General features: G+C 39.0%; 1 protein-coding gene across 12 annotated transcripts in view; it reads left to right on the top strand.

The window, feature by feature from the left end:
- The window catches only part of LOC134359513 (SRSF protein kinase 2-like), a 230446-nt gene that overhangs the window by 92419 nt on the left and 115034 nt on the right, over nucleotides 1-22993 (top strand). For 10 of the 12 annotated variants that reach the window (XM_063072869.1, XM_063072866.1, XM_063072867.1 and 7 more), the window contains one exon: nucleotides 17463-17602. In XM_063072869.1, coding sequence (XP_062928939.1) covers nucleotides 17463-17602 — 140 coding nt within the window. Of the gene's footprint in view, nucleotides 1-4461; nucleotides 4497-17462; nucleotides 17603-22993 lie in introns of all 12 variants that reach the window. The other 2 variants (XM_063072878.1, XM_063072875.1) reach the window with 1 other exon arrangement.

Here is a 22993-nt window from a genome sequence, read left to right as displayed (position 1 = left end):
ATTGCGGATTCTTAATCTGTAAATGAAATTTTATAAAACCTTAAAATATTATAGGTATTTTCAATTCTACCTTTACCCTTCATTAAATTCTTGTGATTATTTGTTAACAATAACTATTTGCTCATGTGTATTTCGTAAAGTGGGCCAAATGAAGTACCTTACTTCAGAAGAATAGCACAAACTGCAATAGTCATATTATTTATCTTTTTGACATCACCTATCCTGTGGCTTCCTTTTCCTCAATGTCTGCACCCTCTCGTGATAACCCATTGCATCTTCAGTTGTTTACGTGTTTGAATTGATACAGTACTGTGTCCTTGAAACAAAGTGAATTTATGTTATTTGCATTTTCTGCTTACGGCCATCAAAAAGACATTATATAGTCACTTTGCCATAAACTCAATTACAGGTGAAAGAAATGTGGTGTAACCAACTGTACATTTTGAGTACAGTTGGTCCACTTTAAAGCTTTTTGAGTAATAACCCTTCAAAAGTGGATTACTATGCTAGGAGACTATTAACATGTGACCCTTGAAGGATGTACTTTGACAGTTTTGTATTTTTCTAGTTAAGGGTTGAAATTTGATTACTCCCCTTTTGTTTCACCATGCTTGTTGTGAGAAGGTTTGGATTTAACTGCAGAGTATGTTTGTATCTTTTTGCAATTCAGAGCATGAATATGTGGCCAGAATAAGTCTAGGGAGAAATTTTGCTGGTCCCATGAATATATAATAGTGTGCTATGAGAAACCAGCATGATATCTTTGTTATGTGATGCTTCTTAGATTTTATTGCATAATAGACCAAATATGTTACAATATTCTTTCATCCTCATGCTGGCAAAGCTTCATTGTATGGATAGTGTACTGGTAGAAGTGAAAAATCCAGGAATATTTCTATATTTGACATTGTGAGGCTAAAATCAAATTGGGCTGATTAGTGTATGTTAATTTTTTGTGGAAATTCCAACTGTCTGTAACTGACAATTTTGAAAGATCCTCTTCATCATTCACACACAGATGGGGTTCTTGATGAATCTAGGATGAGCAGAATCAGCATATCTGTCATTCTCTCTGTTACTTGAATCTTTATGTAACCAAATCTGCATTCATGTATTAAAATAGTAATTCTCATGCTGGAAATGAAGGAAAATGTATATTCAGTTATTTGTACTTTCTTGAATAATTTTCAATATGGCATTATTAGTTTTTTTATTATTTAAAGCAATTTTAAGTTTTATTTGTCTTACAGAATTTTTTAAATGAATGATATGCAAAGGTTCATAGACTTTGCTGTGTGGTGAACCTAAGGCCTTGCTACATCTCACCATACATTTCTTGGAAACGAGGGTGGTCCGCTCTTCCAGCTCTTTGCATCCAGACCATGTGGCTGCCCTAACAGTGGGTTAAGCAATTTTGGGCTGTTAATTTTATGAGTATAAACATTATTTAAAAACAATATGCACAGAACTAAGAGACAAGAAATCAAGCATCTGTTCTTGTAATAAACTGATGTATAAAAGCTTGGCTTTTTCAGAAAGCATTTAATAACATATTGCACTTAACAGTGGAAAATCATGAGGCTTAGAAATGGTGTCAGTTTCATTTGTTCACGCTCCTTCAGCTGTAGACAAGCAAATGATGCTTGGTGGATTCTTTTATTGTTTAGAAATAGCTTATTGTATTTGTGCTTTTGATTTTGCTGCAGTGGGCACATCCCTGTATGAGATTGAAATGAACATTTCTTCCATTTGTGGTCATTTTGTGCCCTTACGCTTGAATTGCCCTAGAATGTACATGTACCATATATCATACTTGAAAGTTTGTAGCTCTGTGTCAATGTAGTTTTTTTTCTAGTCCTTGACATTTTGGCTGATTAGTATTTGGAATAAAAGGCCCATCTGCACCTGGCTACCTCTAGCTAAACAAGGAAAATTATCTTAAAGGCTAGTCAAGCAAAATCCTAATGTAGTCTTAATTATGGAATCATACTTTATGTTCATACTTTGTGCATCACGATCTCTGCGTGAAATTATCTCCCTTAGGAAACAGAACAATGAGAAATGGCTCATCTTCTACATGATTGCCATTTTCATGCATATCCAAAGACTTGCTTAATATCAAGAAATCTGGCTTCACCTTTTTCTGGCATATTTGCTACATTATAGCAAGGACAGTTGGGTCTGCCTGATGATGTGGAAAATTGTCTTGATATCACCTATGCACAAAATCAGCAGCAAATAAGTGATTGCAGATGTCATTGACTGTGCAGCCAAATTATACTCTGACTATGTTATTGGTATGCAACTTGGACAATGATAGCAACATTTGGCTCCAGACATTATGACAACCTTGGTACAAACTTACGCAAGGTTTATTATTATCAGTATCTTTACTAGATTGCCATGTTACAAGAGGAGGCTGAAGACTGGTTATCCTGCAGCAAATAATTTATGACCTGATTCCTTCCTTGTGTCCCACCATCCACAAGGGCTTAAGCCAGGAGATGAACAGAATATTCTGCATTTGTCTAGATAAGTGCAGCTCCAATAAAACTAGAAGCTTCACACAATATAGGTCAAAGCAAACCCAACTAAACTCCATACCTGCCACTCTGTTTACCTCTAAAGTAAGAAAAATTCAGTGTTTACACCCAAGCAGAGTATTGAGATTTTGTTCTTACAAACTGCATTTGTCTTCTCTTTAGCAATAGATGTATTGATTTTGATGGAAAGTGTTGATCAAGGGAACTCTATTGCTGTTCTGTCTGGGAAGGAGGGGAAATGGAGGATTTCATTTGCGTGCTCTGGTAACTATGGCAGAATGGAGGTCATCCTTCTGGAAGGAGGATATTTCAAATGCCCAAGAGCAGAACGTCTCATCTTGAGAATGAATGTATCAGAACTGGAGAAATTAAAGGACAGGCAGATTGACGAAGGAGTGGGAAAGAAACTTTAAATGATATGATATTACACCTGTTATGGCTGCAAAGGAAAGCAGCAGGGGATGGAGGGGGATGATGGGAACTCCCTTCTGACTCAGTCATCACTCCCGTCCACTGTTGCTTTCCCTCCCCTGTGAAGCAGAAAAATAGGGAGAAGGGAAGATAGGACTGTTGGTGGCACATTGAAGCTGGCCAGAAAGGCAGGGAATAATATGTTGACTGGGGTTGAAAGGTGTGGACCAAGAGAACTCTAATGCTGTTCTGTCCAGCAAGGAGGGTATTGTGGTGGGAGCAGTTATGCAGGAAATGGAGGGTTTCACTTGAGTGCTCCATTAACTATGGTAGAGTAGAAGCCATGCTTCTGGAAGTACATTTCAAATGCCCCAGAGCAGAAGGTCTAGTCTTGAGAATGAATGCACCAGAGCTGGAAAAATTAAGAAAAGGGGTAGCTTCTTTACATGAGCCATGGTGGGAGGAGGTATAGTCTCAGTAATGAAGAGTTTCTGTCACTTTATAGGTGTTATCAGTGGCAAGTCCATCTCCTCAGATGAAGATCTAGAAAAGACAGTGTGAGAGATGATCCAGGTGAATCTGAGCGCAGGATGGAAGTTGGTGGCAAAGGTGATGAAATTGAAGGGTTCTGCACAAGTACATTTGTAGTCCACAAGGCGTAATCCAAGTGCGGTGAATATTCTCCACTTCTGGATGGGTGCAAGTCAAAAAATTCTTAAAAAGGTCAATGCCATTCAGGATAAAGTAAAGTAATCTCCATACTTGGCACCACATCCACTGATCTTAAATATATTGGCAGTGCACAAAGTTTGCAGTGTTTTCCATCTACAAAATACTCAGACTATTTGCCTGGCTGTTCTGGTAGTATCCCTCAAATCTGAGCTCTCTTTTACCAAGAAGGACAAGGGCAGTTGGTGCATGGGAACACTGCAGAATCTCCTCCAAGTCTCCCATGATTATGGTTTGGAAATATGTTACCAGTCCTTATCATCACTGGGTTTAAGCACTGTGAAGTATCTCACCAGAAGGACTGCAGCAGCTAACAATCATTTTCTCAAATGATGATTTTGATAGCAGTGCCTTGGTCCTGGAAAATAAACAAATTGACATGATGGACATGCAAGTGATACCTTTATCCAAACATTTGAGGACTAAGTAAAAAAAAAAGATGCTTCGGCTTCTTTGCTGATCAATATACTTGATTATTGTAAATGCATTATTTTTGATGCGTACAAATACCCTAAGCAGCTCTAATGTTTGCTCTAATGTATTTGAGTTAATTAATCATAATGCCAGATAATAGTTGTTGAACATACTAGTCAAAAAATGTTAATAAGCTGTACTGGGGCTTGTTTTAAGGATTATTATTGCAGTTTCATGTAATTTTGTAACCCAACTAGGCTATATCATTTGCAGATTGACTTGATGTATTGTGTTATCCTATCAAAATATTTTAAGGAAGATTCCAAAACAGAAATAGTACTGCTAAAGCTTGTATTTTTTCCAGGAACCTACATCTATCAGAAGGCATATGGCACTGAGGTAATTCACAACGTTCATTCAAATATTGATTCTTAGTGATGTATTTCAGGCAACATCTCAATTCGTGATATAAGGCTTATGTAACATCTCGGCACATGTGCTTTCATGTGAATTGCTGTTGCTCTATTCATTGAAGTCGACCTGATTGTAGGTTTGCCTATTTCAAAGCAATTTGGCAAGAAGACATTTTAAACATTACATTTCAATCTTGATAATGTAGCTTGCATCAAATTAGTATAACAAAATATGAATGTTAATATTGCCACTCAAATTATGATTTTAAACCAGATGTACAGAAAATACGCATACTGATTTTATTTTATTTTGATTTATATTTAAGCTAAATATAGGAAAAGATGGTAAGATACCTTATCCAAGCAGAAAAGATTCTGAGTGCTTGGACATGGTAAATATTTTCCAAATATTTTCAGAAATAGGTAGACAATATTATACATAGTTTGTTCAAAAGCAAATGCATATAATCAATGGTGTACTACCAATCTTTAGAGTACACATGTGGCCACAACTGGCTACTAAATATTCGTTAGATGTTGCAGCCTTTAATATCATATCACTGTTTAGAATACAAACTGTGAAACCAGAGTTTGCCACGTACACTGTATCGCAAGAGTTTTTATATCAAAGTAATCTTTTGGTCTAAATTTATGCTTTGTAACTCCAAAACATAATAAAAACTAATTGGATGAAAAACGAGAGCAGAGAGATCAGAATCAGGTTTAATATCACTGGCATATGTCATGAAATTTGTTATCTTTATGGCTGTAGTACAATACAATACATAATAATAGAAGAGGGAAAAACTGTGAATAAGCAGTTTACTTAAATAATAGTGCAAAAAAAAAAGAAAAATTAGTGAGGTGGTGTTCATGGCTTCAATGTCCATTCAGATCTCAGATGGCAGAGGGGAAGAAGCTGTTCCTGAATCATTGAATGTGTGCCTTCAGGCTTCTATACCTCCTTCCTGATAGTGGCAATGAGAAGAGGGCATATCCTGGGTGCTCAGGGTTCTTAATGATGGATGCTGCCTTTTCCCCAGACACCACTCCTTGAAGATGTCCTGTATACAATGGAGGCTTGTGCTCATGATGGGGTTGACTAAGTTTACAGCTTTCTGCAGCTTATTTTGATCCTGTGCAGCAGTAATCCCACTTCCTCCCCCCGCCCCCCACCAGACGGTGATGCATCCAGTTAGAATGCTCTCTACGGTACATCTATAGAAATCTGCAAGTATTTCTGGTGACATACCAAATCTCCTCAAACTCCCCATGAAACATAGCCATTGTCTTGCTGTCTTTATAGCTGCATTGATATGTTGGGTCTAGGTTAGTTCCTCAGAAATATTGACACCCAGGAACTTGAAATTGCTCATTCTTTCCACTTCTGATCCCTCCATGAAGACTGATGTATGTTCCCTCATCTTGCCCTTTCTAAAGTCCACAATCAGTGCTATAGTCTTACTGAGGCTGAGTATAAGGCTGTTTCATTCACAGACATTCCACCCTGCAAAAACTCATTTCAGGGAGGTAGCACCATCAATTTGCGGGAGACTCCTGGAACTTCTGGGAGAGGTGGGATGTCTGCAATAGAGTAGCTCCTTAACAGCTAGCCAGCTAGTTTAAATAACATTAGCTATGCTAATGAACGAATGACACCTGTTAAACTCACCTCAACATGTCTTTTACAGTCTTAACCCACCATGGGCAATAGAAAAGTCGCTGTTGCAAACAGCGCAGCGAGCAACACAGTCATTATTTTGACCCCTATTAGGCAGGGGTACACTTTAGGGTAGTCTGGGGTGACATACGTTTTATATTTTCTTTTTTTGGAACACTCTGCCATGGTGTTCGTTCTCTCTCTCGCTCTCTCTCTCTCTCTCTCTCGCTCTCGCTCTCTCTCTCTCTCTTGCTTTTTCGCTCTCGCTCTTGCGCTCGCTGTCAAAAAAAATTGATTTCCGTGATATTGCATATAATTTGCGGGCATCAGGGAGCCACTATTAATATGTGGGAGACTCCCAGAACTTCCAGGAGAGGTGGGATGTCTGCATTTAACTAGCTGGTATATCTCACTCCTGTATGCCCTCTCATCACTATCTGAGATTCTACCAACAATGGTTGTAACATCAGCAAATTTATAGATGGCATTTGAGCTGTGCCTAGGCACACAGTCATGGGTGTAGAGAGAGTAGAGCAGTGGACTAAGCACACATCCTTGAGGATTGCCAGTGTTGACTGGTAGTGAGGTGGAGATGTTATTTCTGATCCGCACAGATTGTGGTCTTCTGGTTAAGAAGTCGAGGACTCAGTTGGTGAGGAAGGTATAGAGGTCAAGGTTCTGGAGCTTTTTGATCAGAACTGTAGGAATGATGGTGTTAAACACCAAGTTGTAGTCAATAAACAATTTTCTGATATAGGTATTTGTATTATCCAGGTGATCCAAGGCTGCATGGAGAGCCAATGAGATTGCGTCTGCCACAGACCTATTGTGGTGATAGGCACATTGCATTGGGTCCAGGTGCTTCCTGAGATAAGAGTTTATTCTAGCTGATACAAGTCTTAACTGCAGGTTTTACTTTAAGCGAGGCATGCACAGATCATGTGGTTGCGTCATGATGTATGCAATTCATGTAGTTTTACATATAACCTGTAATGAATTATTTAAATGAACAAGAATGCTTAATCCAACAGTATATTTACAATATTACTGAAATTAAATGCGCAACACTCCTCCCTGCTTAGTTGTAAACTCCAACTCAATAGAGAATATATACTATATAATACAACTACTATATATAGATAATCACATTGTAAATTTTAAATTGTCCCATTCAGCTCTAAAGGTTTAATTGCTGTGGAGACTCTCTTACTCTTGTGGGATAACATCTTTCCTAACGAGGGGGATCACTCTGCTTGGCAGGTGAGACTAGTGGCTGTGAAACAATCTCAGGTGTATAAGGTGATGAGAGGCATTGATCGTGTGGATAGTCAGAGACTTTTTTCCCCCAGAGCTAAAATAGTTAACACAAGAGGGCACAGTTTTAAGGTGCTTGGAAGTAGGTACAGAGGAGATGCCAGGGGTAAGTTTTTATGCAGAGAGTGGTGAGTTCGTGGAATGGGCTGCCGGCAACAGTGGTGGAGGTGGATACGATAGGGTCTTTTAAGAGACTCCTGGGTAACCTTAGGTAATTTCTAAAGTAAGTACTTGTTCGGCACAGCATTGTTGGCTAAAGGACCTGTATTATGCTGTAGGTTTTTCATGTTTCTGTGTTTTGGAGCCTCCTCCATGGTGGTTGTAGGAGTTGACTCTGTAGTTGAGTCTGTAGAAAATGGTTCTGATAGCTCTGGACACCTCTCTTCTCCTTTTCTCAGCTTTTCTCTCTGGATCTACTTCGATCCTTGCTTCTGTCTGTGGCTTTTTTTCTCTCTCTCACATTTCCTCTCTTTCACACCTTTCTCTTTTTCACTCATATTCTTTCTCTCCTTTTATTTGCAAATTGTCTTTCTTTTTCTCATCTTTTTTCTTTTTAAGATGTGCATCTTGATGTTGGGAAGGTGCATTTAATTCACTGGAGTATTCTGTCATTAATCCTTCTGTTGCTCACTTTACGATCTGATCTCTCTTAGTTTCCTCATCCAAAACATTATCTGATGAATCCTCTGGTTTTGTATCTCCATTGACTCCTTTTTGGCCTTTCATTCATCCAGCTGGCTTTGGTCTTTGCATCTACTTGTACAAGCAGCTTTTTGTCTCCCGCTTGAAGTTCATGCAGTAACCTTAATGCTGGATAATTAATTCTTAATTCTGGTACTTTATACTGACAGAAGATGAATGTTTGCAACTTTCCTGAAGCTCCTTGAATTCCCTTCCAGCTTAAAATCAGGTCACACTTCGCAAGTAGCTGCCTAGAGGTTTTCTCAGAAATATTGCCCGCAGAAGAAACTGTTGTAGTCGGACCAGTGCTTTTGTCACTTTCACACTTTCTCTGAGCAGCACAGTCCTTCCTTGGTCCAATATGCTTTCCAACGAGAGACAGAGGTTGGCACCAAAACCTGTTGCCGATAGTTAAAGCAAGGAGACAGTTGTGGGATCATCTAGTATCTTAATTTGCTTTGGTTGGCTCTATTACAGGAGATGTGGTATGCAAATTGTAGATGGATCTCCAAGTTGTACTTGTTTCAGCCACTCATACCCGTAATGCTAGCTGCCCTGTTGAAATTATATGCAAGCCCAATGTGGGTTGCTGTATTTCACTTTTATGAATGTCATTCCCACAGGAGTTATCTTTTCTCCAGCGTAAATTCTTAGTTGGATATCTGCAGGCGCTTCAGTTTAATATCTTTGAAATGGCATTCAAATTCATCTTGTGGAATAACTGAAATAGCCAAGCCAGTGTCCAATTACATTTTAAGTAATTTGCTATTCACTTTTGGTGTAAGCCGTATTATCTGTTGGTTATTAGTTTTCACACTGTAAATCTCAAGGCTACTCAGACTTGTGCCACTCTCATCAGATTTTTCATTGGCAGTATGTAGATTAGTGCTCTTTTTGAAACTGTAACTTGACTTTTTATCTTTTTCTCTTCCTTGTGCAGTCCATTTATTTTTGTCTGTCCGACTTTGTTCCATATTTTGCACGTTTCACCTTTAAATCTGCATTAATCTTGTGTATGTGAGCCCCTGCAACAATGGTAGCAAAATTTGTTCAGCCAGGTTGGTTTCTACTTAGGTGTTCCAATTTTGTTCATGCTCACTTTCATTCCTGACTGCAACTTAATTGTGTCTATGTCTACTAGTTCCTTCGATACAGCGATTTCAACTGCTCTTTTAAATGTAAGTTGTGCATCAGTTAGAAGCCGATTTTGAATACTTTCTTGTAAGATTCCACAAACTAAACGATCTCTCAGTACATCATTAAGCCGTTACTGAACTGTCAATGCTCGGACAGTCTCTTTAATTTAGCCCCTGTACACTGAAATGGACTCCCTTTTGATTGTGCTTATGAAACTCAAAAAGCATTTTGCAATCAATAATGGTTTTTGTTCTAAAGGTTCCTGAATTACTTTGCCATTATCAGCAAAGCTCACTGATTTGGTTGGAGCAGTTACATTTCGAAGCAAACTGTATGCCTTTAAATCCAATGCACTGAGCAAAATTGATACTTGTTTCTCATTGGCTGTTCCATTTTCTTGAAAATACCTTCAATACGTCAATCTTTCGGATGTCGCCAGCCATTTCTGCTTTTTTATGATTATTATCACTTGGTACTCACTGTTTATGAACCTGTTTTCTGCCTTTATTTTTTAAAAAGCTCGATTGCCGATGCATGTGCTGCGCTTTTTGTTTACTCAACTGTTCCTTGCTGCACTTTTGTTTTAACTCTATTGTCTTGCTGTATTTCAACAGGTAGATAGCTGTCTTGGGTTTGTTTAAAACCTCCTCACTGTTATGTTTTGTAACTCCAAAAAAAAAACTAATTGGAAGAAAAACAAGAGAGCTGGGAATGCAAGTCTAACTTCATGTTTTCATTTCGTGAGGTGCATGTATTATTTGGTAGCATCATGACATATGCAATTCAAATATTTTTACCTGTAATCCACAACTGAATTGAATTGACTTTATTGCTTACATCCATATACATGAGGAGTAAAAATCTTTACGTTATGTCTCCATCTAAATGTGCAATTTATAGTAATTTGTAATAAATGGCATGTACAATAGGTATCAGTGAATTACTTAAACAAGAATACTTAAACAATATATTTACAATATTACTCAAATATTACTGAAATATTAAATACACAAAATTCAAGCTCTTCATGGGAAATGTATTAATATTTTCTATTGTGAGAATTGTAAAGCCTATGTGCAATATTACCTGTGAAAATCTTTGTTTTTCATGATCAGATACAAAGCAATGGGTTAGATTTTACAGTGAACTGCTGATACTTTATTTTGCAAGTTTGATACTTTTGTAGCTCCCTCTACAAAGCTGACATTAGTGCTATGGTATCCACAGAATGGAATGCGAAATTATAGCAGTTCCCACCAGTTAGCTGGTAAAGTAGCTTATACGGTGTGACTGAGAATTCATGTTTTTAAGTGTTAATTCTTGAGCTTATTTAAATTTTCTAATTAATATTTCAAGACTTTTGGTGATTTAAGAAAAAATTGTGGTATTCTTTAGATGTTTCCAGATCAGAGAAACATTCAGCTAGGCTAATTGACTTTCAGCTGGCTAAGGAAAGAGGTGTGGCCTTGAAGACAGTTTATTCAACAACTTTATAGTTAGAACTTGATATGTTTCCCTTTTCTTTGTAGTGCATGTGGCCTGTCACTGTGCTGGGCATTTTAATGGAACACAAGAATGTTGATCAAACTGAATGAGGGAAGTACAGTCTTTTCTTTCCATAAATCAGCTACAAACTCAGGTAGTTAGGACTGACTATACAATTTAGCCTGTCTGTTTGCAGTGGCATTAGTTGTGGTTCTCTCTCAATATATTGTAGCTACATGTCTTTCTCTAAACAGTTTGTTATGTGGCTTGAGAATTGTATTTGTTAAGGAGCCAAGACAGCAATGTATGCTTACATTTTTGTGCAGAAAAATTGATGAACTGAATGTTCAATACAATTTTATGAAAAGCACTTTGAAACTTGGAAATAATTACTAAAATGCAAGCAGTGTATACAGTGGATTCCGGTTAATTGGAGCAGCTGCTTATTTTGGACAACTCTTAAAAAACTAAATCAAGAAAATAGCGGGGATTCCCTTAATTTATTTGGGACACTATGCCTCTTAATTGGGGCAGGAGACTGTTGCCTAGCAGTTTCTAACTAGTGTCAGTCGCATGCACTTGTGTGGCCGTTAGACACTGCTGTGCTTGGAGTGATCAATTTTTAAATAGCTCAGTTGTGTGTGATTGTGTTCTAAAAGTAGTGATTTTTGTCACTGATAGTTGGAAAGAAATAAGCAGTAAGATACTTCGGAACTGTTTTGCTCACCGCTGCTTCAAGCATTTAGGTTTAGAGATGCTGGAAATGGCTGAGAGAGAAAATGAAACTATTCCACTACGTTAGAAACTATGAAGAATTTGAAGGTATTGACGAACATCTTGAATGTTAAAATGAAAATGAAGATTTAGAGGATGTAATGGAGTAAATCAGTCCATTATCTGCACTGACTTTGGTGTTGGCGCTGATTTTGTTCATTTTCAGTCAATCAAAACATGGCAGATGAATTTCTCTGCCGATAACTGAGGAACCGTAGTACTGTAAAGGTATTTGTAGTGTTCTAATATGCTGTATTTCATTTAAATACATAAATTGTTACTCAGTTAAACAGTAGTTTGTCTTTTTTTTAAAATAGCTTTTAACTATTTCCATGAAACCTCGGCTAGTTGAGGCAGCTGCTTAATTGGGGGAAAATGTGCTGGTCTTCATGTCTCCCATTTAACTGAAATCCACCATATTTCACTGTTCTTTTGACTGATAGAAAACAAAGGAGTAACAAAGGTGTATTTTCAAATCACTTTAAATTGCATAGCACTTTTGTAATTTTGAATGTAGATATTGACGGACAATGGTGATTTGCTTGTCATTCAAAATGGCTCCAAAAAAAAAGTGATTTTGGATGCTGTAGTGAAATGTGCATTTATTATTGGAATTCCACCAAAGTGGAAATATATAGGATATAATAAATTGTATTTGACTTTATAAAAAAAACAAACTTAAAATGCACTTTGTAGCCTGTATCGTGTACAGTAATTGATTGCTTTGCAATATTTATTATTTTTACTGCTGCGCTGTTGGCAGTGATTTTACTAACGATCATTCCCTGTGCCCTATTGATAAATGCAAAATCTGTTTCTATGGAAACAATTTGATGTTCTTATTCATGCAATGTTAAAATGTTGAATGGTACTCAAGATGTGTATTTACCTAAAATATAAATAGAACTTGCTGAAAGTGCTCATCAGGACAGGCTTCGTATATGGGAAGAAAATCAGTTCATTTTCTCTTTTATTTTTATTAGTGTACAAACTTTCATCTCTTTCATGTTCTACATAGTGTACTTTGATCCCAAAGCACACTGATGCATGGTACAATGTTTTTAAGAAGGCTGATATTTTAATTGCAAGCATATTCATTTATTGTCTGCATACTTTCATAAGAGCTCAAGAAGTCAACTCTGCATCATATATCACAAACAAGAGGAAAATTTGCAGGTGCTGGAAATCCAAGCTATGCACACAAAATGCTGGAGGAACTCAGCAGGCCAGACAGCATCTACGGAAAAAAGTACAATCGACATTTCAGACCTGAAACTTCAACTGTACTTTTTTTCCATAGATGCTGCCTGGCCTGCTGAGTTCCTTCAGCATTTTGTGTGTTTTATCTACATCAAATATGTTGTGTTCAACAATAGTTTACAAATTATGGAATTAAAGAGCTGACAAACCTAACATATAAAACTCTCTTGTACTGATTTAAATAACTTGTAGACAGCAATTAAACTCAGGTGAATCTGCTGGATTATTACTTTAATTCACTTAAATTTGAGCTGAGAAATTATTCTCTATGCTATTGAAGCATAATGTGTTGATGTTTTCAGTATTACAGATGTTAAAGCATCTCCAAATAGCATTATAGTATGTTAATAATAGAAGCATTGTCATTTTTGTGATTTTTTTTAACCCATTTATGAAAATAATTTTGACATGGGTACTCTGATGCAGTATCCATCTAGTACACTGGTATGTAGTATAATTCCTCGGGAATTAGCTTTGAAATGTATCTGTTTGAAGTATTTTTTCCATTGTATATTATAACAGATTTAATACAGTATATGAGAATCTGCTTCTATGATCACTAGCATCATTTTGTTTTGAAACCCATTAGTCAATTCATTCTTTGGAATAAAACAAAAAGTTCTGGCCATACTTAAGACAACAGACAATATCTGCAGACAGAAATGGAGTTAACATTTCAAGTTACTCAGGAATGTGCTTACGGTTATGGTTACGGATCCCGCAGCCTGCTTGGGTCATAGAGGCACTGTACAGATGAGTGCTGCACTAGTTGCCTCCATCTCTCACGGTTCCAGGCAAGTGCCTGGGCTGCGGCAAAGCTCTCTCCGGTCCACTCTGTAACGTTGTCTATCCATTTCTTCCTCTGTGTGCCTGTTTTTTCTTTTCCCCTGTACCGTTCCCTGAAAAAAGCTCTTTGAGAGTCCTCTTCATCTTGTTATGTGGCCATACCATCTCAGTTTTCTCTTCTTTACTGTGGACAGTAGCTGTTTGTAGTATCTCATGTGCAGGGTGATGGTTCTTCGTATTCATTGTTTGAGACATGGTTTGTGTAGGAGATGCCTAGAAGCTTTCTGAAGCATCTCATTTCAATTGCCTGGATCATCTTCTGCAGTTCTGCTGTCAAAGTCTATGATTTGCATGCATACAGGAAGATGGAAAGCACTAATGCATGCAGGAGATTCAATTTGGATCTGAAAGTGATATTATTGTTTCTCCAGACTGGTTTGGAGTTTAGCTAGCATTGCCATTGTTAGGGCTGTCCTTGCAATGACTTCAGGCTTTGATCCTTGGTTGATGAAGGCGCCAAGATACTTGAACCATTTGACAGTCTCTAGTTCTCGTCCATTGACTGTGATTTTTTGAAGTGATTTGCTCCTCACTGTTTCTCATCAGCTTGATTTTCTCTGCGCTGATTTCATCCTCGCTTCCTGCCAGCCCGTCAATGTCACTGGTGATCATGAGGTTGGTTATGATCTGCCTTCTGATGTTGACTGTGCCGATATGGTCTTCCAGGGTATCTGTCATTATTTGCTGCCGGAAAACGTTGAACAATGTGGGTGAAAGGAAGCAGACTTGCTGGACTTCAACTGATGTGTGGAGCCACTCTCCAAATGTGCCTTGAACAAGTACCACACTGCTGCTACCTTTGGTGTAGAGCTGCTTGATGGGTTGGATCAGCTTCTGGGCCGTGTTGTATCTCTTCATTGTGGCCCAGAGTACATCATGCCACATCCTATTCAATGCCTTCTTGAAGTCTATGAGTGCATAGAAAATGTCCTGTTGATGTTGGTTGTATAGCTCACACAGTACATGGAGGTTGAGCATCTGTTCTTTTGTACTACTTCCACTTCTGAATCTAGCCTGCTCTTCGGTGATTATTTCTTCTGCTGTTATCTTCAAGATAGCTTTTAATATCACTTTTTGTAGTTTGCCTTTCTTGAGGAGATCGATGATGAGTGATTTTGTCCAGGGTGTTGGCCATTCCCCAGTCTGCCAGATTTTGTTGCAAATATTGCTGAAGATGTATATCACTGTCTCTCCTCCATGTTTTATCAGCTCAGCTGGATGTTGTCTATTTCCCCAGCTTTCCCATTTTTCAATGATCTTATGGCTGCTTGTACTTCCCACAGAATTTGGAAAGTCATTGTCGTTTGACGAGTCCTGGCTTGTGAGTATGCTAGGGTCCCCTTGGATCTGATGGTTGTAAAGGTCTGAATAATACTTAGTCTGTTGAGAATGTTGTCATCTTCTGTGAGACAGTTTTCTTCTTTGTCTTGAATGATACTGAATTGTGACAGTCTCTGTTTAGTGAGGTACTTCACAATTTGAAATGCTCACCTGCTGTTGTTCTTGTTCAGGCTGTCATCTATCATCTATCTCTGTACACTGTCTCTTAATCCATTCTTCCTTGGCCTTGATGTTTCTCCTGACCTTGTTGATATGTCTGTACACTACAGCTCCTGGTATTGTGTTCTTAGTTTTTTTTTTCAGGTCTCTTCTGGTGTCACACATTTCTAGGATCTCCTCTGTTACCCAGGGTCTGGTTTTCCAACTGTGTTTTCCAAGTATCTCATTGGCTGTTTCTGTCATTACTTCATTGAACGTAGCTGTCAACGTTTCAGCATCTTTGTCAAGTGTCAGAAGTGGTGCAAATGTTCTGCCACCTGAAGGATTCTGCAATGGAGGAGTCCTTCAGTCTGTCAAAGTTGAATTTCATTCTGATGACCTTGGGCTTCTTGACTTTCTTCAGCCTGATTCTAAAGTTCACTATCACCAGGTCGTGGTCACTTACAATATCAGCACCTGGGAATGTCCTTGCTGTGGCTGTCTTGATCCCAGACCGAAATCGGTTCTGCACCAGTATGTAATCGATCTGGCTATGATGTATCTGGCTATTGGGTGCATGCCAGGTTCAGCGCTGTGATGCCTTGTATTCTCCAAGAGTGTTCACAAGCACCATGTGGTAGCCGGAGAACTCAAGTAAGCATAATCCTCACTTGTTGATTACAGCATTACAGGAGGGGCCGCAGAATTCCTTTTAGTCTTTCAGTGCGTCTACACCCACCTTGGCATTCCAGTCCCCTGGGATGATTAGAATGTCTTTTTTGTCCACCTTGTCAATGATGCCCTGGAGTTGGGTGTAGAATTCCTCCAGTTGGTCATCTTCATAGTTGTTGGTGCAGAGTCCTGTATTATTGTGATGCCGAAAGGTGCTGCTTTAAGGCGGATGGAAATATCTGCTGGATACTGGGCAGCACGTGTGTACTGAGTTCTTGATGCTCTTATTGACAAGAAGTCCTACACCATTGGCATGTTTTGTCATATTCTCTGCTGTAGTGTAGTATATGGCCTTCCTCAGTGAGATGTTCACTGAGGTTTTTCCACCTGACCTTACAGAATCCCACGATGTGCCAGATTTATCTCACTAGCTCATATGTGAGCTCCTGCAGTATCCCTGCTCGGGCAAGTGTTCTCACATTCCATGTGGCTAATGAGATGTAGTCTTTCCCATAGATCTTCTGTGGTGAGGTTGCTTAGATTGTCTTAAAACCAAAGCATGAGTATATAAGATAGAGGTGGGTTGAAAATTTAGCAAGCAGTACTTACTAAATTTTATAAGAAAGCTATCTTTATTCAAATCTGTGTCCTGTTTGTTGTATTCAGTAATCTCCTATTACTTTTTTTATTTCCTCTTTTTTATGGGATGGTGAAAAATGCCAAAAAATTTATGCAAAGTCAATCATTATACATTATTGAAATCTCAGGAATAACATTGTATTCCACTTTGTATATTACCAATTGACATACTGGATTGATTCAAATCCTGTAGCCATCTTCTGCTGCCATCATTCGTAGAAACGTATAGCACAGAAAAAGGTCTTTCAGCTCACCAAAGAGCTGATGACCTTTCAGCACTGTTCTTACATTAATCCAATTTTTATTCTCCAAACATTCTCATTCCTTCATCCCAAAGACTTTGTCACACATTTGCGCAAAACACATAGTTTACTGTGGCCAAGTAATCTACCAACCTGAATGTCTTTGGGATTATAATAGGAAAGGCAAACAAAGAGGAAACCCATATGGTCACTGGGAGAATGTGCAGGATAAACCATTGCCACTAGAGATTAGAAACAGCAACTCTGCTTCGCTCCATAAGTTTTTTTTAAGAATTCACCTTTTGAGATTTGAGTAATTTATTTAATTAGATTTTATTAAGTTTGCAGTGCAGATTCGAGCAACAATGTGGCTCCTCTTGAAGCTTCCTATCACCAAAGTATTCAAGCAAAAAGCCATTGTAAACAGACCTTATTATTGTTTTTTTAATATAAGCAGCTTGGTAGACTTCCAGATGTGGTTTACTGAATCAGGTGAAAGGAGCAAGTTTGGGATTGCTAAATATCTGTTTTTCTATCAAGCTATTACGTCTGTTTTCAATTAGCTAAAAATATGGACCATTGTCTGTATATGTGACTGCCCTGCTTTGTATGTTTCAAAAAACAAAATAATGAACTGTATCAAACTTAATTTTATATGCCAAGTCATTGAAAAAGATTTTAGAGTTACCAATTTTAAATGAATGGTGGAAGGATTGTAAGGTTTCATGAAGTTCAATCCTTGATTATTTCCTTCCCTTTTAAGGCCAGAGGCTTATCACAAAGCTGCGGCAGCTGCTCCTCCTCCACCGCCACCTTTACCTGAGCCGTGTCCTCCTGAGCAAGACGAGGAAATCCTGGGATCTGATGATGAAGAACAGGAAGACCCTGCCGATTATTGTAAAGGTACTAAATCTACTACATCTATGATAATACAATTTCATTAGTGCAGGTAGAAGCTCTTTTTTTCGATTGTTTAATATCTGTGTTTCATCTTATATGGCTACTTTGGGTAATGTGTACAAAAATATATAGTTTGGCTATAAATTTAGAATAATAGTGAATAATATAATTGAAATGCTGCTAAGATTTCATGATAGTATTCAAGAGAGGAAGGAATAAAACAATCAAAATTAGCTATTTTGTTTCACATTTTTATCTAAGAAAAGTAAGTATTTGAGGAAAAATATGTTACAAATCTTATTTCAAATGTCAAGGGTTTCATCAATTGGTCAATGGAATGCTTTTTTGGCATTTTAAGGTTTCACATTTAAAGAAGTTTTCTTTTATATGCTGAAATCAAGATTAATATGTCTGCATGTCTTTAAGGATCTTGCAATGATAGATTTTAAATTTTTAAGCATTTAGCAAGTGTGTTAACTGAATTGGTAATTGGTTTAAGCTAATTAACCAATCATAAGTTTTCTAGATTGATAGTATTTAATGTTGACGTATGAGGGAGGGAAGTTCCCCTGGATATTGAGAGAACCCTTTTTTTTTTAGTACACGTACGGTGTTAGGACTTTGGTTTAAATCTCATATAAATTCAATTTCTCATCAATATCAACTGCCATCACTATAGACCAGCGGTCCCCAACCACCGGGCCGCAAAGCATGCGCTACCGGGCCGCAAGGAAACGATATGATTTGGCGATATCAGTCAGCTGCACCTTTCCTCATTCCCTGTCACGCCCACTGTTGAGCTTGAACGCACGCGAGGTCATTACCCGCGCGTCATCCATGTCGGCATGGGAAGGAGATCAACTCCTCGAGCTTGCAAATGACGGCAGGCTGAAAAGTATGTTTGACATAACATCTCTGCCGGCATTCTGGATCAAAGTCAAGGCTAAATATCCTGAGGTAGCCACGAAAGCACTGAAAATGTTGCTTCCATTTCCAACATATCTCTGCAAAGAATGCAACGAAAACTAAATTGCGGAATAGACTGGACACAAGGAACCCCCTTCGAGTATCACTGTCTCCCGTCACCCCTCGATAGGACCATGTTGTTGCAGGGAAACAAGCCCAGGACTCCCACTGATTCAGCAATATTGGTGTGTTGCAATGATTTTATATGTTCATATGGGGGAAAATATGTGCTGTGTGTTTAATATCCAAACGTTACTTAAAATGTTATGATGCTATTGACTTATAAGTGACTTATATAACCATATAACATTTACAGCACGGAAACAGGCCATCTCTGCCCTTCTAGTCCGTGCCGAACGCTACTCTCATCTCGTCCCACCGACCTGCACTCAGCCCATAACCCTCTATTCCTTTCCTGTCCATATACCTATCCAATTTTTCTTTAAATGATAATATCGAACCTGCCTCTACCACTTCTATTGGAAGTTTATTCAACACTTAATTCAAGCTCCCCTGTCCTCCCCTGATAATTGACTTGTCAGTATATTCATGCGAGGAAAATATGCGCTGTGTGTTTAGTATTAAATTCGTTCGATAGACCCTTTTAGAAATGAAATTGAGTGTATTAGCCACTTATCACCTATATTCCGGTCGTGATTAACACCCCCCCCCCCCGAACAGAATCGCCAAAACAATTTGCAGAAAAAAAAATTGGTAGATACACGCATGCGCACTGGTGCCCGCACAAGGCTTCATGGTCATTGTAGTCTTTCTCAGGATAAACACAACTTATTTGACTGCTACTCTTGTCCGTTGGCAACCCTACCCCCCCCCCCGGGTCGGCTGGTCCGCAGTGTGAAAAAGGTTGGGGACCCCTGCTATAGACAAGGGGCTCCCAACCTCAGGTCAACAGACCCCTTGCTTAATGGTATTGGTCCATGGCATAAAAATGGTTGGGAACCCCTGCTGTAGGCCAATGATGTAGCTTTATTACTTTCTCCCTGTGATTCATGCAGGTTAGAATTAGGATATTAGACCACAAGACATAAGAGCAGAATTGGACCATTTGGTCCATTGAGTCTACTCCGTCGTTCCATCTTGGCTGATTTATTATCCCGCTCAACTCCATTCTCCTGCCTCCTACCTTTAACCTTTGATACCTTATTAATCAAGAACCTATCAACCTCAACTTTAAATATGCACATTGCCTTGTCCTCTACAGCCATCTGTGGCAATGAATTCCACAAATTCACTAACTTCTGGCTTAAAAAAAAATTCCTCCTCACCTCTGTTCTAAATAGACGTCCCAGTATTTTGAAACTGTGCCCTCTGTGCCCCCTAGTACAGGAAAACTCCTCTTCATATCCACTCCATCTAGACCTTTCAATATTTAATGGGCTTCAATGAGATCCCCCCCCCCAATTCTTCTAAACTTCAGCAAAAAAGGATCCAGACCATCAAACACTCCCCTTATGCTAACCCTTTCATTCCCCATAATCATCCTCGTGAATCTCCTCTGGACCTTCTCCAATGTCAGTACATCTTTTAGACAAAGGTCCCAAAACTGCTTGCAAGACTCTTAAGTGCAGTTTGACCAATGCCTCATAAAGCCTCAGCATTATATCCTTGCTTTTATATCCTAGTCGTCTCGAAATGAACGCTAATATTGCATTTGCCTTCTTTACCAGCATCTCAATATGCAAGTTAACCTTTTGAGAAACCTGCAAGAGGACTCCCAAATCCCTTTCCTCTTCTGATTTCAGAAATTCTCTCCCCATTTAGAAAATACTCTATGCCTTTATTCCTTCTACCAGTGCATGACCGTACACTTCCCTGCACTATATTTCATCTGCCACTTCTTCATTGATTCTCCCAATCTGAATAAGTCCGCCTGTAGATTCCCTGCTTCCTCAACACTACCTGCCCCTCCTCCTATCTTCATATTGTCCGCAAACAAGACCACAAAGCCATTAATTCCATCACTTAAATGATTACCATTGACATATCATAAGATTACCACAAGACATAGAAGCAGAATTAGGCCACTCAGCCCTTTGAGTCTGCTGTGCCATTCCATGATGGTTGATTTATGATCCTTTTCAATCTCATTCTCCTGCCTTCTCCCCATAACCTTTGATGCCCTGGCCTATCAACCTCTGCTTTAATTATACTCAATGACTTGGCCTCCACAGCCATCCGTGGCAATGAATTCCCCAGATTCACTGCCCTCAGGTTGAAGAAATGCCTTCTGATCTCTGTTCTAAATGGATGTCCCTCTGTTCTCAAATTGTGCAGTCACCCACTATGGGAAACATTCTTTGCACACACATTCTGTCTAGGCCTTTCAATATTCAACAGGTTTCAATGAGATCCCCCCTCCCCCCATTCATCTAAACTCCAGCAAGTAAGGGCCCAGAACCATCAAACACTCCTCAGCTTTATATCCTTGCTTTTATATGCTAGTCCTTTTAAAGTGAATGCTTACATTGTATTTGCTTTCCTTACCACTAGCTCAACCTGCAAGTTAACCTTTAGGAAATCCTGCACAAGGACATAACATGAGAAGAAGTGGTCCTAAGCCGAACTCGGCAGAGCACCACTCGTCACTGGCAGCCAAACAGAAAAGGCCCCCTTTATTCCCACCTTTTGTCACCCCAACTCTTCAGCTATCTCTTTCAGAACCTTGGTGTAGTTCAGCTGGTCCAGGTGACTTTATCTACCTTCATGTCTACCTTTATCTACCTTTCAGCTTCCCAAGCACCTTCTCCTTAGTTATTGCAGCAATGCTCATTTCAGTCCTCTGACACTCTTAAATTTCTGGCACTCTGCTTGTTTCCTCCACAGTGAAGACTGATGCAAAATACTTATTCAGTTCATCCACTATTTCTTTGTCCCCCATTTCCTGGAAAGTAGAGATAGTCCGTGGCCTCTTCTCTTCTGGGGCCCCAGTAGTACCAGGCAGTCCCACTGCTGTTACGTCAGCGCTAGTCTGAACTAAAACAAAGTCTGTGCCTGCTATTTTCAGCTCTGGCTTTACATCAAGGGTCCAGCTCAAACATTTCCCTTTGATTCCAATTTTCAGAGGGAACGTTCAGAGGCAGGGCACATCCTTCTGGCTTACTCTGAAGGAATCTCCTGAGGACCACGTCTATCTCTTTCCAGTGGATCTCGTCCAGCACTCTGCTTTGTGAACCATTCTCCACCACTCCAAGGTGGAGTCAAACACTGAGGTCATCCAGATAAACCAACACCTCAAGCAATTTCATATCCCCACCATTTTCTCCATGACACGCTGGAAGGTTGCAGGGGTTCCCAATATACCCTGGGGCATCCTTTCGAACTGGAAGAATCACAGTGAACATATAAATGCCGTCTATTCTTTGTCAGCATCACTCATGGGGATCTGGTAATAAGCATTCCTCAAGTCCAGCACACTGAACTATTTCGCACCACTCAGACAGGCAAGCTCATCTTCTCCATCTCCTGCCAAACAAAAGACCCAGATCACCTTGATGTCAGGCATACAGCACGAAAACACACTCCCTTCATTAGATGGCTCACATACCAAAGTACCCGTTATTACTAAGCATAACCCAAACACTGCTTCAGAAAGACCATGACATGAGCAGTGAAACCTTTCCCAGGGTGTTACATCATTACAGTATCTCATGTCATTATTTATTGCTATTTATTTCTATTTCTATTTGCATAGTTTGTTGTCTTCTGCACTTGATTGATCTTTCATTGATCCTGTTATCATTACTATTCTATACATTTGCTGAATGTGCTAACAAGAAAATGAATCTCAGGGTTATCTATGGTAATCTTTGATAATAAAATTTGCTTTGAACTTTGATCTTCTTTCAGCTATAATGCAGTGATGCCCACAATGTCATACCTGTCAATCTTGAACTGCTCTGTAAGATCATCTACCTTGTTCAATATACTGTGTGCATTCAAATATAACACCTTCAGTCCTGTATTCACCTCTCTTTTCAATTTTTCCCCCATGTTACACTTCAACTCATTCCACTGTCAGTGGTTTTGCCCTATCATCTGCCTGTCCTTCCTCACAGTCTCACTATACACTGCCATCTACTTGTATACCAACTGCTGCATCCTCTGGCCCATCACTCCAGTTCCCATCCCCCGGCCAATATTAACTTTAAAGCACAATGCTTAGTTCAGACTTTTGGGTTTTCCTTAATATTAAGGGATGCGTGGGAATTAGTTCAAGGCAGAGGAGCCGATAAGCTGACATATATTAAACCATCTTGAAGATTGGCAAATGGTACAAGTTGGTTCATATGATCTTTACTTGTATGATTCATATCATTGTCTAAAATATTAAAAAATTACATTTGAAAAATGCATATATCAATTTTACATAAAAATTGCTGGTGAATGCAGCAGGCCAGGCAGCATCGA

The sequence above is a fragment of the Mobula hypostoma genome, chromosome 20 (assembly GCF_963921235.1).
Source record: "Mobula hypostoma chromosome 20, sMobHyp1.1, whole genome shotgun sequence".
In the NCBI taxonomy this organism is placed as follows: Eukaryota; Metazoa; Chordata; class Chondrichthyes; order Myliobatiformes; family Myliobatidae; genus Mobula; species Mobula hypostoma.
The sequence above is the reverse complement of the archived record's forward strand: the minus strand, read 5'-3'. Positions and strand labels throughout refer to the sequence as shown.